At 43.0% G+C, this 25,627-nt stretch overlaps 1 protein-coding gene and 1 pseudogene across 1 annotated transcript in view; both read right to left on the bottom strand.

Annotated features, from left to right (window-relative positions):
* The window catches only part of DGKQ (diacylglycerol kinase theta), an 85,601-nt gene extending 80,229 nt beyond the window's left edge, over window positions 1-5,372 (bottom strand). The window contains exon 1 of the mRNA XM_059493070.1: window positions 5,288-5,372. Coding sequence (XP_059349053.1) covers window positions 5,288-5,372 — 85 coding nt within the window. The remainder of the gene's footprint in view (window positions 1-5,287) is intronic.
* An 11,266-nt stretch (window positions 5,373-16,638) lies between these two features.
* LOC132087043 (Golgi to ER traffic protein 4 homolog) lies at window positions 16,639-25,597 on the bottom strand (annotated as a pseudogene).
* Window positions 25,598-25,627: the final 30 nt, after the last annotated feature.

Genomic DNA, 25,627 nt, shown 5'->3' on the forward strand with positions numbered 1-25,627 from the left:
AAAAAAAAAAAGTAAAAAAAAAGGAAAAAATTATTATTCTTGAATTTATAATTCCAAGTATGGGTGGTACTGGTGGATGGAATCAAAAGCATTTGTTACAAACTGACCACAGGTGAAAGAAAACGAAGCACCTTGCATGCCATTCCCCCTGGCAGTAAACGCAGGAGGCCCCACCTTGAGTTACAATTCAAAATAAGTAATTAATGCCCATAGCAGTGTCCCTGCTGTAAAGTAATTTTTAAGACCCTTAGCACAGGACTGCAGGAACTATGGTCTGTGTGAACCTTACCAGAGAAAGACTGAAAAATTTTGTGCAAAATTAAAAGGAGTCCAAGGTACTACCCTTGAACACAGCTGAGAAACACCTGAACATACTATGTCTAAGGTATATTTGATAAATTATCATCTAGAAAGAGAACCTGCAGAGCACCAGCCACAGCCACTTCAGACCGTGATGGGTTGATGAGCACCTTCCTTAGTGCTTTTGTCACTGCTTAACGAGTCAGACTGAGGCAGTAACACAGATGATATATGAAAGTGCTGTGCAAGGCTTGGTATTGGATTACAGGCTTTAGCACTTTCTGCAGTAAGTTATTTACGACCTAATTGAGTTTCTGGACTGAAATCTGAGCTAATGCTATCAACACAAACTATAGCTTCCAGCTACAAAAGCTGTGTGCATTCTCACCCAGCACCCTGTCCTTTTCTCTGCATCACTGATGGTGACAGTGATATTTTTCTCTGAGGCACTGTCAGAAGGAGGCAGGGAAAAGAAAAGCATGAAGTCTCTTCAGTATAAAATGGATTATCCTTCAAATACAGACCAGTAAATTGCATTTTTCAATGTGTCAGTCAATGCTCCAAACATTTTCCTCAACATGTATATCAGCTGAACTGAGCCTAGTTTCTGTGTAAGGTTTTATTTTGTGGAATTACTTGGATATGTGTGTGGTTTTGTTTTGTTTTTTTTTTTTTTTTTTTCCTTTTTAACTGTCTTTGTTTGCTCCATCCAAGTTTCAAATGCAGCAAAGTCACATTCACCCAAATATCTCAGCACCCAACATCTTGTTCACAGAAAGGCCCCACCACTGGCAAGAAAACCACTGAAGAATAAAGGCAGCAAAGTCTTGAAAACACAAACTGATTGGAGGATAGAAGCGAAATTGTATTGTGGTAACGCACCAAAAGCAAGCAAAGCTCATCACAAGAAGGAAGAATATGTTTTTCCTTTTGAACTGCAAGCATTAAGACTCTTGGGGGAATCTCATATATCAGTCACTTCCTTCAAAACAGATCTGAATGAAAACTGTAGGGTCAAGGATGTTTCACGTGCCTATCTCAACAACAGAGCTGGAAAGGATGAGAGTCCAAGGAGACTGCTCCTTGTACTGCTACTGCTTCCGTATCGCAACAAACTCCCAGCTTTAACACACCTTCCCTATTTGACTCTATTTTCTTAGAACAGCCTTTGAATTTAATAGACTGCATACAGAATTTGTCCAAAATATGCATCTGAAGACTGCTGCAAATGCTGTCTGAACATCTCCAAGCTCTCCTAAATCAACAAGGAACAACACGTCTTGTCCTTATCTGGGACATGCCCATATAAATTACAGCAGCTTTCTGGCTGTCTTGCCAAATCTGAGATTTATGTCATAAATATAACTCAGATCCATCGTTTACATTTTATTCTGGAAAAGCTGTTGTCAGCCAACATCTAAATCAGATTAAGAGAAACAAAGCTTTATACATCTTGGAATAAGTTTAGATGGTCTGCTTAGAAGCCTAAAAAAAAAATTTAACCCACCCCTCCCCACCCCCCAAATCCCTTCAACTCCTCCCCCCAAAACAAAACCAGAAAATAAAGATGTTGTTTCCCCAAAATGTTATTTGACTTAGAGCCTTTGTATCTAGACAGGTGCCCTATCTGCTCAAATACATATACAGACGTCCACCACTGCAGCTTCCCATAAATATTCTAATGAAATACATAGATATAAAAAACCTAAAATGGTTAAACAACTATAAATTTTCAATCAAACTTGCTTATTACTTAAATCCCCTACATTTTGTCCTTGGCCAAAGTAAACCAAACTGACTTTGCATTATAAAGTTTTATAGAACTGGAAATTTTTGTAGCCCCCAAAAGTGTACAGATCCACAATTCATCCAACTCGTTTTTTTTCTTGAAGTGTTTTATGTAAAATAAAAGCACTGTGAAAATAAATGTATCTCTTGGTGGCTGAAACTAATCCCAAACTCCAGTATAAAATATCTGCTAGCTACCTTTTAATGTATGAAATCGGTCCTACTGTGAACTACCAATAAGAGCTCTCTTTGCAATTCTTATACAGGCCTCATCTATCTAGTATTTTTCATTTTTAAGATGCGTACACACATGCACAAAACCTCAGTCATTTACACTGCCTCTTCTTTGGCAAGCCTGAGGAAATTTAAACCCACTCAAACCTGAAATGACCATGATTAGGAAAGCAAGAGCAATATAAGAGAGAAGTTTTTCCATGCTACAACTCAAGCTTCACTTATTCTGTCACACATACACTTACTTATCAAAGGAAGTCACAGCTACAAATAGCAAAGTGGTAAGAAAAACCGTTCTTTACAAAAGATTTACAGAAAACAGATTTGTCAGGGTGGAGAGGACATGTGAATAAACCACAGATGCAAGCCTGGTTGACTGATATTACATAAACATGTGCACAAAAGCTTAATACATGACATCTTCAGATCCAACTGGACACCTATTCCATATAGGAAGAGTATTGCATTCCCTATAAAATTCACACATAAAAATATCTTGCCTGTCTAAGTAAGAGAGCTGCAATTTTCCCCTGGAGTACTTTCAAGCCCACACAAAGTGCTGGTGACTGTGGTCTGGCCCCCATACTGGAGTGGGAAACAGTATCTTTTAAACAGTCAGAATAGATCCAGGGCACTTTATGCCTTTTAGGGAGACCATCAGAGCATCTCCTCCATAAACTTTTTGGAATTCACAGAAAAAACCTAAGGACCATCTTGGCTTCCACTAAGAGAATGTTTTGAGAATTCATTCTGTTTTCTTGTACTTTTGCTACACAGCTACGTAAGCCACATGGGGATGTGCCAGTCTACTGAGTAGTTGATAAGTTAACAGAAAAATCCTACAAACTTTATCATTCACACATAGAAGATGCCATTCTCCAAGAGTCTAAAGTTCAATCACAATTAAAACAAAAATCCAGGTGATTTAGGCCATACAGCTACTCAAACTAATGACAGATAAGAGGTGAGACTTTTTTGGTATGTTTCTTCTTTTTTTTTTTTTTTTTTTTCACCCTTTCCTTTCAATAACTGGAGGAGTCACAGTATGAGCATGTTTAGTTCCCTTCAAAGATTGGAAGGCTTCTGTTTTGGTAATAACCAGCTTCAGGGAATGTCAACACAAACAGCATCAGGAGACTGAACATCTGAACCTACAGATCTGGAAGAGCAACCACTGCAAATCTACTTAGAAAAAGGCCCTTTGATGGCTTCATAAGCCTGTGGGTGGTTCATCAAACCGAGTCCAAAGACAGCTGCAATTACACCTGCAAACCCAGACTCTCTGCAGAGAAAAAAAAACGAGGTAGCAATCATCTACTATGTTTTTCAAGTCTACAGAAAACATTTCCTTCTCTAATAGCTGGGTGGGTTACTTTTTTGTTTTAACAGCCTGGCACTCCTTCTATCACTTTCTAAAGTGCAGTGATCAAACTCCATTAGCTAAAGTAAATGCGACAAGGAGGTAACAGTTAAATGGAATTTAAGAAATCATATTAGCATTATTAAATAACTTGGAACTTGACAACAGCAGACACATGAGCAAATGATCCATCAGGTGGTTTTGAGGTTTGTTGTTTAGCAGCAAGTTGTTGGAAAGACAATCACGACTCTAAGAATAGCTGGTTGAAAACAGATGAAAGGACAAAAAACAAACAAAAAAATCCAAGCAAACAAAAAAACCCCAATTCTTATTCTTCACCCAGTGGAGACTGATGTGCCAGGTGCCATTACAGGGTTTTCCTGCACACTCTGAGCAGAGAACGTTAGAGCTAATGGAAACTGAGATTATTTCCCGTGTCTTGTATTACCCCCCACAGAGGTGACTTATTTTGGGTAGAATTTTCAGATGTAGTTTTAAAAGAGTTATTTTAACCATGCAGCTTGGAAGTGCCCCTTCAGCACATGGTCATTAGAAAGTGATGCTAAAGATGCTTATCCAGAATTCAGCTGGAAAAGCCAAAGGGGAAGAAAAGATCCAGAACACCAACTACAGTGGAAAACTAGGAAAAAAATCCTAAATGCAACTTGCAGGAATACATTACCTTTAAGTATGTTTTATGTGAGTGGATAAGAAAAAAAGTGAGACATTCTCATATTTTAATGTTTTGCAAGCATTACCTGTTAGCATTACCAAAACTATTCAGATCTTTAACTGACAAACTGGCACCTGAATGCCCAGTTTTATGACTCAAAACATTTGCATTTTTTAAGTCAGTGATCGAAGAGAACACAGATGACTGGCTTTGTGCATTTTCACAATGAAAGAAATTATCATGTGAGCTTGGAGCTTTGCTGCTTATTAGGATAAGCAATGACCTTATGCTACACAGACAGAACAACATTTCTCCCTGAAAACTTTTAAGCAAAAATAAAACCACCCTTGCAAGACTTGCTTTGCACCACACAGGAACATGACTTCCACCCAACTTAATCCAGCACTCTCTTTACCCCTGGCAATGACAAAAGGCAGGAGCTATTTCAAGAACTGCAGGGTACTTGTTCTACACCTACAGCCTTGTCTGACACCCACCCAAACAATGAGGCTCTTGTACAACCTGACTCTTTGGACCTGGCCTGGGAGCTCCAACCCAAGCCAGCTGGACTGCATATGCTCATGAAGATATCATGCTTTGTGCTGTTTTGTTTGGGTTTTTTGTTGTTGGTAGTGGTGTGTTTGTTTACCTTTAAAGAGGGACACAGAGATCCATTCTTTCTGCTATGACACCACTGGATTTTGATGCATCAGAACAAGTTATAATTTTTATCCGTTCCAAGAACCTCGGCTGCCGTGTAGTCCAGCAGGGAAACCTAGCAATTCCTTCTCCCCTTCCTGGCGTCAGCCAAGGTTTAAAAGGTTCAAACTCCACACAGGTCTCAGATTCCCCATGGGATCAGGCATTTCAGCAGGTAAGGGTGCCCCTGAGATGGATCCACTGTGAGCTCGCTGGGGTGCATGGTGGCTCACAGCGTGTCTGCCCCAGGATGGGCTGGGACACTGCTGGATCACCGCACACACCGGTGTCACCATACGCGAGTGAGCAGCGACACATCTCCGGTTTTACGATATTTTTGTTAGGAATTATTATTATTATTATTATTAGTTACTCCTATAATTTAAAATAGGAACAGAAATTTCAGGACGACTCTAGTTTTAAGACTTGATTTTTGCAATCTACGACTGTTATAATTAGGCTATTACTAGAATTTTGATTACTACCTTTAGACACTTCTTTTTGTGATGGAATGCACTGTTTTTATTAATGTATTTCAGTATTGCGTTTTAGTACTGTGGTTTTGCACTAGATTTTAAAATTAGATTTTAGTACTATAATTTGTTGATACTAATTATGAATAGAGTTTTTATCAGCAGTGGGTTTAGGCAATTTTTCCTCCCCCCACCTCGCCCCGGTCGCGTCCCCGGCAGGTCCCGCACACCCGCCGCCGCCCCGGCAGCCCCTTACCCTCGCACTGGTATCCGGCCAGCCCCCAGATGAAGTCGGTGCAGTAGTGGCAGAAGGTGGGCTTGGTCAGGGTCACCCTGCGGAACGCGTGGCCCGGCGGGCTGCTGCCCCCCGCCGCGGTGCGGCCCCGCCCGCCCAGCACCGGGCTGGAGGCCGGGCTGCCGCCGCCGCTGCCGCCGCCGCTGCCGCGCAGCGAGCGCGCCCCGTCCGCCATTCCCGCCGGGCGCCCGCTCCGCGCGCTCCGCGCCGGCCGCCGCTCGCCCGCCCGCCCGCGCTTCCGCCCCCGGGCGGCGGCGGGGGCGGGCGGGGGCGGCGCCGCGGCAGCGCCGGCGGGCGGTGCGCGCTGCCCCCTGCCGGCCGCGCCCTCAGCGCCGCGCCCGGCCCGGCCTCCGGCTGCTCCCGGGGCAGCCCGGCCTGGCCTGTCTTCCAACGCCTCTCTGGGCGGCCCGCCCCGGCGCGTCCTCCGACTGCTCCCCGGGCAGCCCGGCCCGGCCTCTGCCCGCGCGTTCTGTGGAGAAACTCCGCTTAGCGTCCATCCAAAATCTCCCTTGGCACAGCTAGAGAATAGGTTCTCTCTGCTGTCTCTAGCTGCCTCGGAGAAGAGGCCGGTCCCCACCTAGCCACACGCTCCTCTCTGGGAGCTGTAGAGATTGATAATGTCACCCCTGAGCGTCCTTTTCTCCGACTGAGCAGCCACAGCTCCCTCGGCCGCTCCTTGGAAGACTTGTTCTCCAGCCCCTTTGCCATCTTCATTGCCCTTCTCTGGACTCAGAGGTAAGACATCCAGTGTTTTGCCACATTAATCTGGAAGGTTTTGTTATCTTTTCGGCATACCATTTTAGAGCACACAAAGCTCCGCCTCAGGAAGATATGTGATGATGCATTAGCAGAAGAAAATTATTTGCCATAGGTTTTGCCTTCTACACTCAACATCTCTGACTTCATGAGAAAAGATAAAGGGTACTGCCAAGTCTGCCTCCTCCATAACACAGGGCTTTTTTGTCCTTTGTTCAGTTAACCTTCTTGTTGCTAGTTTGGAAAATGTTTAGAGACCTGGATGTTTCTATGATGCTAGTCTCTGGAATGCCTCTGTTTCTGTGATTTATTATGTTGTGTAACTTATTATGGATGGAGTAGGGTGGGACAAGAAAGGAGGCTATCACTTTGGATTTTGTGTATCTCAACTTGTCTTGATCTCAGCTTTGTGTTGGGAATCTCCACTCAGCTGTTCCAAACAGCATCCAGGTACTTCCATTAAGCAGCAAAGGGTAGTTAAAATTTTTGTTCCTGGTTCTGATTTATCTGTATTTTGGTGAAGGTTGTAATAAGCTGGTGTAGTAAACCTCTTCTGTAATAAATCCTTGTCCTGTAGACCAACAGTGAGGTTCCAAAATTTGTTCGCATCTTCTAGTTTCTACTACTCTTACTGTGTGTATGAAAGTAGTTAAGATCAGAAGGATTTGACCTTCTCAAGGAGAAACAGTATAAATAATTAGGAGACCAAAGAAAGTGTAATACGACTTTTTATGGTGGGAGAAAGAGTGAGTAGTTGCATACATAAGCTTTCAAATACTTCTAATTGCTTCTACAAACATGATTTAGAAAACATCTAAGACACCACAGAGGCTATACAAAGCCTCAGATACACAGGAGGAAAGGGAAGAGGGAAGCTGTGTGAAATCGCTGTGTTTGAAGATGTGTGCCCGCTGAAGGCAATGAATCAGCCAAAGCACATAATGATGGGTCCTATCTTCCACAAACTCAGCCTTGCCTCAGTCTTCTTAAAAATCATAATACAAGGCCTCTTGGAACACATTTCTGGGTTCATGGGGAAGAAGACAGAGGAACGGCCAATATTGGATTTGACAATGGTCAATGATGCCCTACCTACTTGATTGCTTTCCATGGCAAATATTCTTGTATCCATAGTGGAATGTTATGGTTCCGCATGGGTGGACAACGAGATGGGTAAAAAACAGGCTGGATGGTTGTACTCAGAAGGTACTTGAGCTCTGCCTGGAGGCCCATAATGGGAGGAATGTTACAGCGGTCTCTCCTGCGCCCTGGGCATTCAGCATGTTTATCAAGATCATGAGAAGGTGACAGAGAGCAGTATTGTCAAGGGATGTCAAGCTCACAGATGACACCAAGCTGAGGGAGCAGACATTGCATTGCCATCTACAGGGACCTGAACAGACATAAGAAATGAATCCCTGAACAGATATAAGAAATGAATCCCACCATAAAATCAAAGGGTTGGTTTGGGTTGGAAGGAACATTAAAGATCATCTAACTCTTCTGCCGTGTGCAGGGACACCTTTCATTAGGCCAATTTGCTCAAAGTCCCATTCAGCCTGACCATGAACACTGCCAGGGCTGGGGCATCCCCAGCATCTCTGGGTGACTTTTTCCAGTGCCTCATTACCCCCACAGAATATAATTTTTTTTGTAATATCCAATCTAAACTTATTGTCTTTCAGTTTGAAGTAATTTCCTCCTTCTGCCAATACACACCTTTATTTCTTTTTGAAGTCTAGAGCTCTCTTGTAAGCTCCTCTCTGGTACTGGAAGTCTACATTTAGGTGCCTTCTCTTCTCCAGGCTGGACAATCCCAATTCTCTCTGCCTTTCCTTGTGGGAGAGATGCTCCATCCCTCTGATCATCTTGCTGTCCCTCCTCTGGACTCCCTCCAGCAGTTCCATGTCCTCCCTGTGCTGGGAGCCCAGAGCTGGATGCAGGTTCCAGGTGGGCTCTCCCCAGAGCAGAGCAGAGGGGCAGAATCCCCTCCCTGCCCTGCTGCCCACGCTGCTCTGGATGCAGCCCAGGACACGTTTGGCTCTCTGGGCTGGGAGTGCCCATGGCTGGCTCATGTCCAGCCTCTCACCCACCAGCACCCCCAAATCCTTCTCACAGGGCTGCTCTCCATCTGCTCATGCCCAGCCTGTCCCCTGATACTGGGGGTTGTCCTGGCCCAGGTGCAGCACCGTGAACTTGGCCTTGTTGATCCTCATGACATTTCCATGGGCCCACAGCTTGTACAGGTGCTTCTGGTTGGCATCCTGTCTTTCAGGAATGTCAGCCTCAGCATTTGGCCTGGCATCACCTGCAAATTTGATGAGAGTGCACTTAATCTATGAAATAACAATGGTCCCAATACAAACCCTGAGGGATACCACTGGTTGCTGGTTACTGATGTCCGTTGGAACTCTGAGCTGTTGAGGTATGAGAGGGAACTCGTACCTCTGGATGCCAGCAATTTCCTATCCATGTAACAGTTCACCCATCAAATCCATCTCTCTCCATTTTAGAGGGAAGGATGTTGTGGGGAGCCATGTCAAAGTCCTGATAAATGACATCTGCTGCCTTTCCCTTGTCCACAAGTGGAGTCACTCCATCACAGAGGGCCTGCAGGCTGGCCAGGCAGGACTTGCCCTTGGTAAAGCCATGCTGGCTGTCCCAAATCATCTCCCTGTCCTCCATGTGCCTTAGCACAGCTTCCAGCAGGATCTGTTCCATGATCTTCCCAGGCACAGAGGTGATGCTCACAGGTCAGCTGTTCCAGGGGTCCTCCTTTCTACCCTTTTAAAAGATGGGTACAATGTTTTCCCTTTTCCAGTCACCTGGGATTTCACCTGACAGCCACAACTTTTCAAATGTCATGGAGAGGGGTTTGGCAACTACATCCTACATCAGCTCGTTGCCTCAGGACTCTAGGATGCATCTCCTTGGCTCCTGTAGACTTTTAGGTACTTCAGGTGGCCACGAACCTGATTTTTACTTAGAGTGGGAAAGACTGTGCTCCCACAGTCCCCATCTTGCTGTTTGTCCACTCAGGGGATGTGGGAAGAGGGGTTACCACTGAAGACTGCAGCAAAAGAAATTGTTGAGTACCTCAGCTTTCCTTTCAATCATTGTTACCATCATTGTACACCTTCTCTGACATCCAAATGAGCAGACAGCAGGGTAGCACTGCAGAAGACGTCCTGGGTGTCTTGGTTGTCAATGAGCCAGCTGTGCACACTGGCAACCACCAGGATCAACAGTATCAGCACTACAATATTAGACTATTGCATTCAGCTTTGACCTCCATAAAGGAAGAGCATGACAAACTGCTGGAGCAAATTCAGTGGAGAACCATGAGGGTGGCTAGGTGTTGGTGCACTTATCCCATGCAGAGAAGGCTGAGGGAGCAGGACTCTGCCTGAAGAACAGACAGTTGCCAGGAGATCTCCTAGCACCCCAGTACTACTGACGCAGAGGTTTTTAATGAGGAAGGACCAAGGTTCTTTACAGGCGTGCACGCCGTAAGGACAAGAGACAAATGGCGCAACTTCAAACTAGGTGTTTGGGCTGGATTTGAGGAGAAACCTCTTTACCCTAAAGGCAGTCGAGCAGAGGGGCAGGTTAAGTTCCATTGACCTGTCCTGCCTTTTTTACAACCTAGCCTGTCCTCTTTAAATGTGTTTCTTTTGTATTGATCTAATAGTTCTTCCCCTCTTAAGAGTCAGAGGCCCAAGATTTGGAAAGCTGGAACTCCTGTGAACATGTCTTTCCTACAATCTGGGGAACTACCTTATAATCGTATCAGAATTTGACTGTTTCAAAAGCCTGAGGAAGTAATCAATTACTCTTTTTATAAAAAGGTGAAAATGCATTCAATTAACAAATAATTACATACATTACTGAATCACTTATCCGGGCAGGTAGTTACAAGGTTTCTTTGATAGAAGACTGCAGAATGGTACTTTTTGTAGTTTAGATATAACTGTGCAATTGTGGCTATTTTTTGACAACTCACTCTGCAGATAAATACTTATAAGCTGTAACACAGGGGCAAGAACTAAACTTTTTGTGCTTTAATTTCTCATCTTATCTCTGAGCAGTCTGTATAACCTGTGAAAACAACCTAAACCATTCAAGGGCTGTCATCAGCGAAGTCTGCCAAAACATCTGCTGCCAGTGGCCATGGAGTGTGGCAGCAGTGGAAGGCTAGCCACCTTTTCCATTTCATGTGTGTAGCACACCTGCTGCCCTAGACAGTAGAAAAAAAGTGAGGTAAAGAATTATTACTGGAGCTGTCACAATCACAAATGTGATAACTTATTAGAAGTGTTTTTTCCCTTATGCAGGAGCTGTTGCTTGACAGGCTGGTAACTGAAAGATGAAACAAACAGGATAAAACTACCATTTCTTAGGTATATCTTTATATTTTTTTAAATAAAGAAGTGCCTCAAGATAAAAACAAATAAAATTCTTTGAACATCCATTGTCTTTGTTTTGACAAGATTAGTAAAACAAGATTAGAAAAAAAAATGTAAGGCCTCTGAAAAGAAAATTTACTTCTTTTTACATCCTGATAAACATTTTGTGGCGCTTTGGATTCTATAACTTCACTAAACTCAATTTTGCAACTCCTGGGCAGGCGGTACAGAAAACTTGTCCTTTTTACAAGTTTCTTGGCTTGGTAGAGGTGTTTTTGGTAAATGGAACAAACTTTGCACCTTGGATCTTCTGAGCCTTTTGTAACCTTCTTGTACTCTTTAGATCTAAGGAGAAAACATACTGTGACAGATAGAAAGCCTTTGCTACAACCGAGAAGTGAAAGTTCTGGTACATCATCCAAAATTTATGTACAAGATTAAATAAGTTTGATGTAGTGTCAACATCATGTCATGTTTTTATCCTTTAAGGAACACAGTTCATTATACTAGAGCTCTCTTCTCACTCAGACTGTTGAAATTCAGTTACTCAATTCTTTCATGAAGCAATTTATTTGTAAGCAAGCTTCAAAAAACCTGAAAATAAGTAATCATGTCAGGTCCAGGTGAGATCCAGAGGATTTTATAAGACTGTATTAATATGGAAGTAGTGGATGAAAAGCAGATGGAGCTGTGCTGTTTTTTAGTGGTCTCTCCTGGCCTTCCCATTTCCTCGTTTCTCAGAGTGCTACAAACAATTTCATCCATCCACTGACATGATAGGAGTGGGAGTCATTAGCTTCCCAAATGGTGGAGGAGATTGCTAAGTTTCTGTTCCTATAAAATGTGTTCTTTATGTGTTGGTGAATTGTGGAAGGGTGAAATCCCGTGGTACCTATCCCATAGAGCCATAAGCAAAAGTGTTTCTAGATTACTGAAATCTTCTGCATTGTTGACTTCTGTTTTCTGAATTCCCTTCATTACTGCAAGTAATTGGAAGAGAGGAATGACACAAACCATATGTGGAGGTTGAAAAGGAAAGTTTAAAATAAATTGTGGCTTCAAAGAACCAAAGCTTTGAATGTGCCCTCCTGTTGGCAACCAGCAGGGAAGAAGAGCTACAGGGGGGTTGGTTTTATTGGTTTAAACCAGCACATCAATATTTGGAAACTGAGGGATAATGCTTCTTTTTGCACATGAAAGGAAGTGGCTCACAAAGTATCACCTTCCTAGGCAAGAGAGGTTTCAGATTTGCAGTTTTTTCACCTCTCCAAGTTGGTGATGTCTGAATTAAAGGTAAATCCTGATGTTCATTTAAATAGGATACCTTTCTTTTTTTCCCAAAGTCTCACAGCTGAAGAGACAATAAAAGTATTAGATCAGGTTTATGCAAAAAAAAAAAAAAGAGAGAAAAAAGGGTTGGTACCTAGCACATAATTAGTTTGGTTTTGGGGGTTTTATTTCTTCATAATAGCTCTACAGTTACTTCCTTCCTGAAAGAAAATCTTTAAAAAAACTGTTCTAATCACACTAGAAATAAATCAAGTGCTGACTTCTTAGTTAAAAGCACCAACAGCCCCTGAATAAGAGAAGCAAAAGCCCTGCTATGGAAAGCCAGCAAAGTTCTTGATCAGTTCCAAGTTATGCAATAAGATATGGTATGTCTTTCAACTTTTTATTTGATTGCCAGATTAACTATACCTTTTCAAATAAAGGTTATAATAAGGGACACATTAGACTGCATAATCTAAACAAAATTATGTATTAATGTTTATATATCAAATATATGCACACTTTTCACCTAGGTACAGAGAGTTAGAAGAAAATCCTTCAGTACAAATTCATCCATCTATTGTGGGGGAAAAAACCCCTACGGAAATCCCATCAAGAAAACCATCTTTATTTCACCAAAATCATTATAGTCAGCAGTAGTAAGTATTTAATGAAAACATAGATGCATTTATCAGAAGCAGATATAACTGTAGAACTCATACTTTATTTTAGCATTTACACTCCTTACTATTTCAGGAGTTTCCCTAGTTCTGCTAACAAAACTGAGATTTAGTAAATAATAAACCATATCAGAGCTGAAAGTAAAGAAAACTGTTTAACAACATAGCTAAGTCAAAAGGTTGAAATTTAGGGCCCAGGCAGCTAGCAAATATGATGATAGGACAGGCAAGTTATTTGCGCTTCAAATACACTGATTTTAATATTTAATAGCTTATTTCCAGCTCTTAAGTTTTAGAACAAATAACTTCCTGACAGAGTACATAAAGGATTTGCTCAGAGTTAATGAATCACTTCTCTGGGAGAAATACACCAACCAATCAACCAAAAAATAGCTAGGGTTTGATTTATTTTTTTTATTGTAAAGGATTGCCAGTTTAACTTCTTTAGTCATGTTTTCTCTCTGGACCTAGGGAACATGAAAACAGTTCTTTATTAATAGAGTACCTTAATGCATTCTGACATACAAAATATGCAGAACACCCACATATGGAATAACAGAATTGCTGTTAAGGTTTAGTAAGAGTTGTGCACTCTGAAAAGAAAATGTCCAAGTCTTGTTGTTAAAATCACATTGCAATTTCTGATTCTACACTCTAATAATGTATCAGAAACCCAGTATATAAAACACCCTTTTTTAATGTATGTGTATATGTGTAAATATATAGCATTATTTATTTCTATGCCTGACAGTACCTGTTGGCCTACAGGAGAGATCTACTCCCAGCAAGAATGTAAAGAAATACCATGTATGCTAGACTCCAGAGTGATGTGTTCATGCATGAGATCCTCCTTTGGCTGTGTCACTGGTGCCCACATGGATGACAGGAGGTTGTGGTCTGCGGGCTTGACAAAAGCACCCCAGATCAAAGGCCCTGACAAGCAGCAAACCTTCTGAGACATAGAGGTCAGCAAAATAATCTCCAGCCACCATTACTTGCTCTGTCCTTATGAGGGGCTCAGATGTCTCCCAACCAAGCTTGTTTCTGTTTATTTGTTGTCAGAGTGTTGCACATGAGTGCCTTCAGTTCATACCTACATGACCAGGAGGAGTCATTCTCCTATTGCCAGGAGTCACAAGCTCCCAACATTTCCACCTTGGGAGTCTCAACTTTCCCACCTTGCTAGTCCAAATCTACTACAGAGTCCAGCCTCACCTTTTAGCTGTCCTACCTCTTAAGCAGCTATTGAAGATAAATTCTTAAAATAAGACATCACTGTGGAGTTAAAGAGGTTTGTTGATGATTAAATAATTATCAAATTATAATTAAACTATTATTGAGTGATAATTAAATAGTAATGTAATTAAACAACTACAGCCCACTGCTCTACAGGGGAACACAATGGCCTCAAGGGTGGGCCTCCAGATGTCTATAATGTAAGGTGGTTGATTTTTGTAGCTAACCTGCCTTGGTGCAGGAGTACAGCCACAGCAGTTTTAGTTTTGGCTAGTCCTGCTCAGGATGGTTCTGTTAGGCCCTGATAAGTTGTGGTGTAGACTCCTTGGTTCCTGAGAAGTCAATGGCCTGGCACAGTTCTCTGGGTGTGCACAGCTGAGCTGACTGGCGGTGATGCCTGAATCAAAGTGCTGTTCACTCAGCCAGAGTCCTGCCCCTATCATTGCTGCAGAGGGCTCCAGCACTCACCTCTGCACAGGCACCTCCTTGGAGGGATCCTGTTGCCTTCCTGCTCATCCTCCCTGGTGCTCTGTAGTCTGCTGCCTTCTCCCATAGCTTCTGCACCAGGCAGCTCTGTACCTCAGCCCTGCACCTCAGCCAGACCTCGACCTTCTCAGTATCACCCTGGGAAGAGGAATCTGGCACTGCATATAACCTTACTCCTGCAGGGCCCCCCATGTTCTCTTGGAGCAGCGTCTGGGCTGGTGCTAAGGGGCATGCTATCGTGCTGGCTCCAGCAGAGTCTTCAGCAGCTCTTCTGTGCACCTTTAGTGTCCTCTGTAATGGGAGTGCTGTGCTAAACCCAGCTGCCCCTCACCAGTGGATCACTGCTCTCCTCTGGGACAGCTGAACAGAAGTAAACACTCCCTGATCAGGAAAGCACTGATTTGGAAATGCTATGTTCCACAATAAGGAAAACAGAAAGAGAGGCAGCAGTGTATTTCTATCTGTAAAAAATAAACTGGTCTGTTATGTGCCAAGTCCCCATTTGCTATCCCTGGTTACCACTACATTTCCTTCTGTTCTCTAACAGTTTGTAACTAAAATGGGTTCTGTTGAGTGCAGTCCATGGTTGATTAATGGCAAGATAATTCATGAGTAGGCTGCTGCAAGCACTGGTTTTGTAGGTGTTTATTTCATTGAATAATGTGGAATAGGAGAGGACTCTCTAGCTCAGAGCAGGGGCAACCTTACAGTTAGATCCAAGTTTGGTATTAAAGCAGTTCCTCACATTCTCCCAGCAGTACTCTTGACTTGCTTCATCACCTTGTTATACAGATGAAACTTCACGATGTGTAACTTAGTTCAAGATTTCAGAAAGAATGTGAGTTTTCCAGCCTATGCTGCAAGTAAAACAATTAAAAACTTGCTTGTGTTCTCTGTTACATAACCGAACAGGACCAACAGGCAGTCATTGATAAAAATTTTCAAGGTGTGCAGGGCAGCCTATAGCTTGGGCAACAGTGTAACATTCCAGAGGAAAAGGGGCAATGACCCTTATTATTGCAGAACTGATGTCTTTAAATTCCCCATGGGCCAAAAGAAATGAGCATCCAACTTAAAAATGGGCCTACCACTGCACCTGTGCATTCCAATATGGGAACAGGCGCCAGCACCTCTAGCACCAAAGCTGTGATGGGCCTGGAAAGAAGCTGAAAGCTCATCCCAAATCCAGGGAGTCACCTACAGGCTGGTTACAGGACAGAATAACCATGAATCATGCAGATTCCTGTAGCTGTAGAAGAAGAGATTATAAGTGACCTCATCCCTTAAGTCACAGTTGTACTAATTAAATAGCCTTGCCCTTAATGGGTCACAGCTGTGACTAATAAAGATAAGTGTGATAAAAGGTGTAGATTGGCTGATCAGGGAGATCCTTCCTCTTTGAGGAAGAAGATCTTAAGGAGATAGAGGAGCATGCAGTCTGAAGGGTGTGTAGATTACTCATGGCAGTGGAAGCAAGTTTTTGTATCAATGTCTCTGGGATGTGCATCTCACATTATGCTGCTTGGCTTGTCTCAGAGTACTTTTGGCACCAGCATTGGAAATCAATTATTCAATTGCTTTCCCTGCCTTTCAAGATCTTCCTTGGAAGAGGGCAGAAGGCAAGGAGGCTTTCTCAGAACAGAGATGCTATTTGTAGGCCGTGAAGAACAAGCCCTATGTTTATGCTTTATTGAAAGACTGTGCAAAAGGAAATACTGCATCAGAAACTGAAGACTGTTTAATCAGTCCCAGCAACTGCTCTGATTGGTTTGTTTGGCTACTTTTTGTTGGCTTCTTTCTTTTTTTTTCTTTTTCTTTTCCCCCATAAATAATATAGACTGACAGTGTAAACATTCCAGCGATCATTTGTAGAAGACCAGAAGAGCCCTTCTTTTAGAAGCCAAGAAAGAGGATTCAAATCCCAAAAGTGTCTTCGGAATCATCGAATCATCAGATTTACACAGCAGCCAATGACAACAACATTCAGTCAAGCTCAATAGGACTGCTGTCTTCTTGACCATCTTCTGTGTCATTTCTTTCCCCAGTTCCCATCAGACTGTTTAAAAGATTTCCTAGCAATCCCCCGCAGGATGAGGTCTGCTTGCGTGGAACTCTGAAGAAAAGCTGTCCTATTCTATCTATGTACTCCTTATACCGGGGGTCTTTTTTCAGGGAAGTTGTGTGATACTGTTCACACAATACTGTTCGTACTGTTAGTTTTCCTCCATGAACTGCCAACAACAGAAACCAGGTGAATTTTAGCAGTGGTTGCATGAAGGGTGGGCCCTTCTCTATGGAAGGATGTTTCTGTGTGTATGTCATAAAACAACTGATGCGCTGGTCTTATTTTTTAAGCAGAGAAATTGTAGTATTGCCTGAGCTACACTGTGGTATTTGTGGGACAAGGAGTATTCCACCAGCATGTTTGCACATCCCTGACCATCTGTTGAGTGCAAGTGATACCGAGATTCACTACAGTTTTGCTCTCTCCACAGGGTAGTAGTACTGGTAACTGGTGTAGTTTTGGATGTCCATGTATTCCTGATTGCCCACTGGACTATTCTAATGCTCTGGATATGAAAGCCACGCTTTCACGAGAATTTAGATCCATTAAACTAAACAATTTAGCCAAGTTTTCTAAAACGTCTTCTGCTACTTTTGCATCTGACTTCTCCAAAGACTCCAAAACCAGCATGGAGTGATCTATTACAGCGACCTGATGAGGGTCTTCAGGGTGAGAGAAATGGACGAGAATCTTGGTTCATGATCAGAAGGCTGTATTTTTTGATATATGATATATAATACATTATTACTATACTAAAAGGAGTAAAGAGAGAAGTTGCAGAGGCTGCTAAGCTAAGAATAGCATAGAAAAGAATGAATAACAAAGTTCTGTGTCCAGCAGAAAGCAAGGACCAACTCTCCTGTGAGTGGTCAGCAAATCCAAACACTCACAGAAGACCAATCACCGCTGCACCTGTTGCATTCCATACCAGCCTATAACAATTGTTTACATTCTTCTTCTGGGGCCTCAGCTTCCCAGAAGATGAACAAATCCCAAAGAAAGGATTTCTATGAAAAAATGTCTGTGACAGTGATCAGCAGCACTGTTTTTCTGGTTATGACTGACGAACAGTAAGCCCCTGAATACATTAGTTCTCTTGATTCTGCATGTTTTCCTTGTGACATATACCTGAAGAAGAGCGCCCGGTACATCTGGTGATGGCCTGATGTGATCGACGTGATAGCGAGAAGACATGATAAGAAGGAAGGCAGAGATAAGGCAGCCCGAGAGTTGCCCAGGATAAGACAGCCAGGAGCTATGGAGAAATATGGCTTTTGAGTCATAGGAAGGAACACAGTCTGGAGTTGCAGGGAGACAGTGGCCAAAAAAAAGAGCTGCGAGAAATGAGAAATAGCATAGCTGGGAGAAGAGCTGCAGAAATCCGGGTTTTGATTGTAAAAAGAGGTACGGCTGCAGTCCGGCAGGGCCCTGGCGCAGTGCCGTGTTCCCCTGGCTCCTGCTGGGTGCACGGACGCCCGGCCCACTGGCAAGCGCCCTGCTGGCCCTGGCTGCCCCGGCTCTTTCACTGCTCCAACCCGAGGGCGCGGCAGGGCGGTGTGGCTAAAGCAGCCAGCAGCAAGACGGGAGCAGCAACAGAGCTCCGAGAGACAGAATCATCAACATGGTGACCACAGAGAGCTGTGAGACACCAAATTGACTACGGAGAGGTAGTCAGCTCAAGAACCAGAAACAGAGCAGTTTTATATGCTAGTAAAACATAGGCATTTTATTTAAATATTTGTGTAATTGTTAATCCTAAGCAGAACATGTAAATATGTCTACTTAAACATGTTTTTTTAATTAAAAGAAAAGGGGGAAATATAGGTGACCTTGCCCCTGATAAGTCCCAGCAGTTCTAATTACCAAAGAAAAAGAAAAGCCTTGCCCTTAATGGGTTGCAGCTGGGACTAATAAAGATAAGTGTGATAAAAGAGGTGGGTTGGCCAGTCAGGGAGAGCCTTGAGGAAGAAGACCTTGAGCAGGTAGAGGAGCCCTGAGGAATAAGGAACAATCCAGAGAGGCAAAGAAGAACAAAACAAGAAAGAGAGTTGCTGCTGAAAAAGATCTGCTGTGAGGTCAGTCTGAGTCTGATGGAGTTAAGAGACTGGCTTGCAGTCATAGTTGAGCTAGGTGAAAGTCTGTGGTCAGAAGCAGCAAGGAAATACTTGGAGTCATTTTCCAGCAGGAAATAGGCAGCAGTCAGAATCTGCCAGAGAAACCAACAGTAGAAGTTTGCTGTAGTCAGAGTCAGGATGGCTAGGCTCTAAAGAAGAATAAACTGAGACCCTTTTCACTTTGTTAAATGAGAGTCTGTGTCTTGGCTCATTTCTACCCCTAACAAGAGGTCTGCTGCAACAGATTCCCACCAGAGACCACTGACACAATGGAAATCTAAGCACTAGAGTGTTGAAGTGCATTAGGAATAAAAAAGGTGAATGAGATTTCACTGGTGGAAATGAAGCACTGAGGGCCTGGTAACGCTTCACAGGACATTTCATAGGAGATCCAGTTGGATAGCTTTCTCTTGGCACAATTGCAGCTTTTCATTAAGGTCTCTGGTAAACAAGGCAGTTTGTTCACTGGAGAGAGATTAACAATAGAGGTACTATTTGCACATAGAGGAGTAGGAGAGGATTTCCTACTCTCATGACATCTAGACAGGGTAAAAAAGCCCATCAACCTCTGTGTTCTTTGCTATGTTATCCCTTTCTTCCATGTTTGTGTGTAGAGAATTGAACTACTTGCAAATGGGTGAAAAGGACAACTTTTGTGAGATGTAATTTAGCTCTGTGCTCTCACTTGCACTAGCAGTCAAGGTATATCCATCATGATGCATTTTCTCTCTGCCCTCAGAGGCAGGAAAATATGTCAGGGAAGCATCCTTCCTGACTGTGCCATGTCATAGGAGATCTGATCTCCTCTCTTCAAGAAGCCTTGGAAGCAACTAAGTAGAGTATTCTTTAATTGTGATTGCTGGTTTTATTCAGCATGTTAATTTTCCTGGGGGAAAATTGAGGAATCAAAAAGCAAAATACTAGTACAAACATCTTGGGAAAATAGGCAGTATCCAATTTTTCACTGAAAAGTAGTTAAGAACACTCTCTCATGTTTAGGCATAACAATAAGTAAAATGTTACAGAAAAAGTCTACCATTAGTGTGCAGCAAAGGAATTCCTACTGCTCTTCTGTCCATCTTTAATGCTCTTTGAGCAAAATGTGTATGTATAGGCAGCATAAAATGTGGACCTCTTTTCAAAAAGCATGTTTTCCATTGCTTTCTATAATGTGCCCCTTGTTTTTAATGAAGTTTTAGATGTCAGAGCAACTACAAGCAATTACTAGTCAGTACAGGGAATGAAAGGGTAGTGCTGCAGTGAATGTCCAAGGTTGTTACGTTTACCAGTCACCAAATGCATGTAGCAAGCATGTAGTAGGAAACAGGTGCCTCTTAGGTAAGGGTTAGGGACTGTGTGTGCAAGTTCTTTAGACATGTACAGTGGCAAAGTGAAAACTGGTATCTTAGACCAGCCACGTGATAGATGGTAAATTGCCTGGGCTCCAAAGATGGTTTCTTCTACCAGCTTTCTGGATTAGTTTACTCCCCACTTCATCCTGATCTATCAGATGAGTAACATGTTCTGCCAGAGTCCTGAGCTCAGTAAGGGAGTGTTAGTGCCACTGCAACACAAACTATGAACAGCGTAAGTACGGGCTTACTGTGTGAAAGGGTGTTGTACATTGCCTGTACACCAAAGGTTTAAATAAGATTTTGAATATGGGTTGTTTTCAAATGAGCATTCACAGGAATCTAGTCTGGGTTAGTCTTCTACACTATTCCAAATATGCAAGGAAAGACACTGGTGGTCAGCAAAGACTTCTGCATTTACTGCAAGTTATATAATTACTCTTGAAAGGCACAAGAACAATCCTTCCACTTCAATGATGCAAACAGTTTTTCTTTCTCGTGCCCTGTACAGCAACTATAAGCTGATCACAGATTATCTACTTTGGAAGAAGTTCTCCAAAAGCATTATGTAGTCTGGTGCTGAAGGTGCGGTGTTGGCAGTGAAGAGTTTTACTTATCTCAGACAATTTATTCTTCAAGTCCCTTTCCTTCGGTTCCTGTGGCACAGTAGAACAAATGCTTTTATTCTGCAAGAAAACAGTAGTGTTCCTTGACAATACATGTTTATGAGTTTCTACCTGGGACTAAGAGGAGGATCTGAACTCCGAAGTCAGTGCCCTCTCGCAGGAGTGACAACAAGCCTCTGCTGAACCCCATTTAACCAGTAGATGGCAGAACTTTAATCTTTGTTTTGCTGCTGAAAATTAAGTTCAATAAATGTAACTGCAATTTTCTGAAGACTCATTTAAAGAAAGACAGTTAAGGAAACCAGTGCTAAGATCAGAAGCAAATTATAACATATTTATTAAAATATGCCAACCACAGAATTTCCTTTGGAGGATGCACAATTATCTATTTAAAGAGGGAGATGCAGTAGGCCCTCACTTAGCTCAATAATCAGAATCTGCTATGGTATTTCTGAGACGTCATCTGGGAGCTCTCAAAATCTCTTTTTTCAGACTTTTACTCCTACAATTTGAACAGCTTAAAACAGTCATGACTAACAATGAAATCTCACCACTAACTCCTTCATGAGCCACCAAACATATTTTCCAAACCTGTTGTACTCAGGACAAGCTGTAAGCCATAACCTGCAAGCCACTGTCTCTTCAGTTCATTCACAGATGGCTTCCCAGAGTCAGGAAGACTTTTACTGAGTGTTGAACACATTTGAATATATAAATTCATGTTTTGTAGAACATAGTATGTTAAATTATATACCCTTAATGTGCTGCTTATAGGGACACAGCACTCCAGAGCAAACCTCAACAAGCTTTTTCATTATACTACAGAGAGCCAGGAAAAGCAGGACACATGCAGACACTTCTTTTTGCTGACTGCTCCAAAGCTGGGTCCTCTAGGCTGCCAGCTCAAGTTTATTGCCTCCCTGTCAGACCTATCCTAGCCCAGCTTGAGACTGATTGCAGCAATCCTGTGATTGCAGCAATCCTGTGATTGCTGCAGCCTCAGTGATCAGCTGAGCCTGCATGGCAGATTGCTACAACACTGAAGTCTACTGCTGTATGTTAAGGCTTTTTGACTGTAACAAGCTGAAAACAATCTCTTGGCAATTCAAAGCATTTTAAACTTCTTGACAGGATTGGAAAGAGTGAAATATATTGAGACACAATAGTGAAGTCAGCAATTGAACAGATATGATATGCTCCCTGGACTTCCAGGATGTTGGTGAATAACCTCAAAGAACACTCCAAAAGGAATCTGATATTAGACAAACCTTCTTGGAAATGGATTTCAGTAAGACAGAAAGGACAAAGGACACATAGTTCCTCATCTATTGTGAAATAATTTAATGAAAAACCCTAAAAGCACTCTAGAATACGCATGATTGCAACATGAAAGGCATTGTTATTCCTATTTGCATCAATTTTCACTGCAAGAACAGAAAATAATTTTCTTTAATCCCGATTTAGCACAATGCATGATTGTCCAAGAAAACTGTTGGACATCCTTGCAATCTGATCCGAAACCCATGAACCCATTTCAGTAAACATCTTCTTACAAACAATAGATCTAATATAGTTCTCACCTCCTGGCAGCCTTGGGGGAAAGGCAAACCCTCACTTTTTTAGTCAGGTGCTAAATAAGATACCTTATTGTAAACTGAGCCCAGTGAGAAGAATAGGAAAATGCTGGAAACACCAGCAATAACATTCAGACAGCATTGCCATTAACCCTTGAATGAACAGCCTGTCTTCCAATCCCATTATAGCCTCTGTGTCCTTGCAAAGAACAAGCAGAGGCTGAAGCAGTTGTGTCTCCCTTTCTGGGACACAGAATCTTCCCTTCTAGTATCTATCAACCTCAGGGGCCTTCCCTCCCTGCAGAACAGAAAGTACAAACCTTGCAGATACGCACTGGGAAAAGTTAGAGCTGATGTATGGATTTCCCATTTCTGTTGCTGACCTGCTATTTTCACTAGTCTTTGCTTTTTGTCCAAGAGATTTTAGGTCAATCAGATTTTGCAGCAATTGCTTTGGTATCTAGGTATGGAGGATTTTATTCATGATTCACAACTTAGTGATATACATGGGCCTTGGAAGTCTCGTTAGTTAGAAACAGCAACAACAACAACCAAATTAAAATAAAATTTTAAAATTTTATTTTTAAAGGAAGTGACCCAGAGAAGCATTATAGGACCTAATCCCACAAAGAGGAACATTTTTAAAATGCCTTTATTACTATTAGTTATATACAAAAATAAAAAGGTCTATCAAATAATGAAACATCTAAAGCTTGAAGAGGTTTTAGAAATTCTGTGGCTTTTCGGACCATCAGAGTAATCTACTGTTTTGTGGTGTCATGTAGAAACATGGGCTTCCACCTTCAAGAGCCAAAAGCAAAACTACAAACATAACTGTGTTCTGCCAAAGTCAGTCTTAGGAACCTCTCTGGCCAAAGGTTTGAAAACAATATTATGAATTAATGTCCACTTCCATGTTAACCATCTGGTAAAGCAAATCATATGTTCTAAAAACCAATAGAATTCTAAAAGAAGAACTTAGTGCAAGTGAATTATTCCAGGTGGTATTTATGCTGAACAGAAAGCAGGCTAACCTGGAAGCAATTTTGAGCAATAACTCAAAAGTACTATATGTTGCAGATTACAGGCTATTTAGAGGTATCAGGTCAGAGAATAGCAGGTTTAACTACAGATGGTCCCTAAAAGTCTCAACTGTTCCAGTGAAATCAACACCAGGTATGTCAAAGCCAGGATTTCCATATGAAGTTTAAAAAAAATCCTACTCAATGTATCTTGTTTGCTAGATCTTGGGGTCCTTCCCATTGATTTCTTCTGGTCTGACAGTTCCAGCTGGATAGTGTATGTAGGCAGGAGGATCTGTCAGCACAGGTCAGTGTGCAGGAATCCAGCCCACAAACATCCAGGTGAGACATCATGGGCATTTTCTGTGTTTCATCCTTCTTTTACAAGTTGAGCTAAGCACTTGCATTTTCACTTACCTGAGACTTGCTCCTCTGCAGCAAAGCTAGCAGGTAACTCAGTTTGCTCTTAGCCTAAGCTTCCTTCAGGTAAAACCAAAACATTATGGACCTTTTTTTACTCCAGCTATCAGTGGTTAGCATGTCTCCTAGCCAGTGACCTCCAAGACCTCACCAAGACTTACAGAATATTTACATTCCTTACATGCAACTCTTCTTTACTATGTATACAATTATTTTCCTGGAATTCGATACTTTTTAGTTTTCTTAATTGTTAAGCAAAGTTTCCTGTCTGACTATCCAGGAACGACTCTGGCAGGCACACTCCATGCGACCATGTGCGCTGGAACAGAGGTCACTTCACAATGGTGGCTCCAGTGAGCTGAGGGGTGCCCCGTTTGACTCCCTACACACCACACTCTCACCCAGTCAGACCAGGATTCCTTACTGGCTGGACCCCAGGCTTCCCATGATAGAGTCTCAGACTCCTGGATTCTGACAACGGTTTAATCATGGTGCAGTGACAAAATAACAGCTCAGGCTGGTGTCTCTGAGGAGGGACCCTGAGCAAAGCAAACCCTGGGCTTTTATACCCTCACAATCTAAGCATGTGAAAGCCTGGGGTCTTCCAGCTGAACCATTGGCTCCTGCTGTGTCACTCAGTGTCTGCTTACCTAGCTGGGCCACAGGGTTTTTGTTGGGTCAATGCCAGTTCCTAGCCTCTTACTTCTGGCTCCTGCTTTCCAGAGCTCAACATGCTGTCCCACTGCAGCTGTACCCTGACTAGTTGCACTGAATGTATTCCTCAACATTATTCAGGCCCAAACCATATACTCTTCTACTGGGAACACACTGGACACTGATAAAGACTCATGGCACTCAGCTGTGGGGGTGATGTAAATTATGTCCTCTAGGATGTTCTCTGCTCTGATATTGTTCTTTAATATTGACGTCATGATATTGATCTTGACCAGCTTGTAAGTAACAGCCTGTTTCTGCCAACAGCCAGGACAATCAGCTCTCCTCCTGCCAAGAGAAACAACAGGACGTCCCACTCCCACTCCAGGATGAGGATGCAGCCCTGTGTGTCAGGTGGTGTCCTGAGCGACAGCTGTTTCCAGGCTTCACTGGCAGCACCTCTGGATTCCGAAGCCTGGGCAGGTGCTCGGGCTGTGAGCACATGGTGCACTTACGGTCGGCACAAGGCACATCACTGCCGCACCCTGCTGCCCATGTCACAGTGCCCGTCTTTCTGATAACTCTCACCGCAGCAGATCTGGCCTTGACCTCGGTACCACCCTCCTACCCACCCTTCCACACTCACAGTGCTCCCTCTCCTCCTCCTCCATCCAGGGAAAGTGGCTGGCCGAGGAAAGTATTGAAACCAAAATTTATTTTCTCACCCTGTTATGAAAGTTCTCAAGGCCTCCATGTTTGTCAACTTTTGCTTTCCCATACCAGCCAAGGACAGAATGTTTACCTGTTAGGAAAAAACAGCCTGAGAACTCTGCTGTTTACAGAAAGAGGCTGTGAGAATTTGCTCCTCACAGCTGCCTTTTACTTTTCCATCAGCTGTATATGATTATGGCATGTCTGAACAAAACTCTATAAGCCATTTCTGAACAAAATTGTCCAACAGAAAGCAGCGGCTCTCTCCGGGGCCAGGGCTGCGGGAGGGAGGGGTGAGCTCACCAGCCCCGCGCGCCCTCCGCCGGGCTGGCCATCCGCTCGCTCGTCCTCCCGCTCGTCCTTCGTCCTTCCTCCTCCCTCCCGCTCGGGGGGCTGGCGGCCATCCCGCCGCCGCTCCGGCCTTGGGGCGCGGG

Source organism: Ammospiza nelsoni, chromosome Z (assembly GCF_027579445.1).
Source record: "Ammospiza nelsoni isolate bAmmNel1 chromosome Z, bAmmNel1.pri, whole genome shotgun sequence".
NCBI lineage: Eukaryota > Metazoa > Chordata > Aves > Passeriformes > Passerellidae > Ammospiza > Ammospiza nelsoni.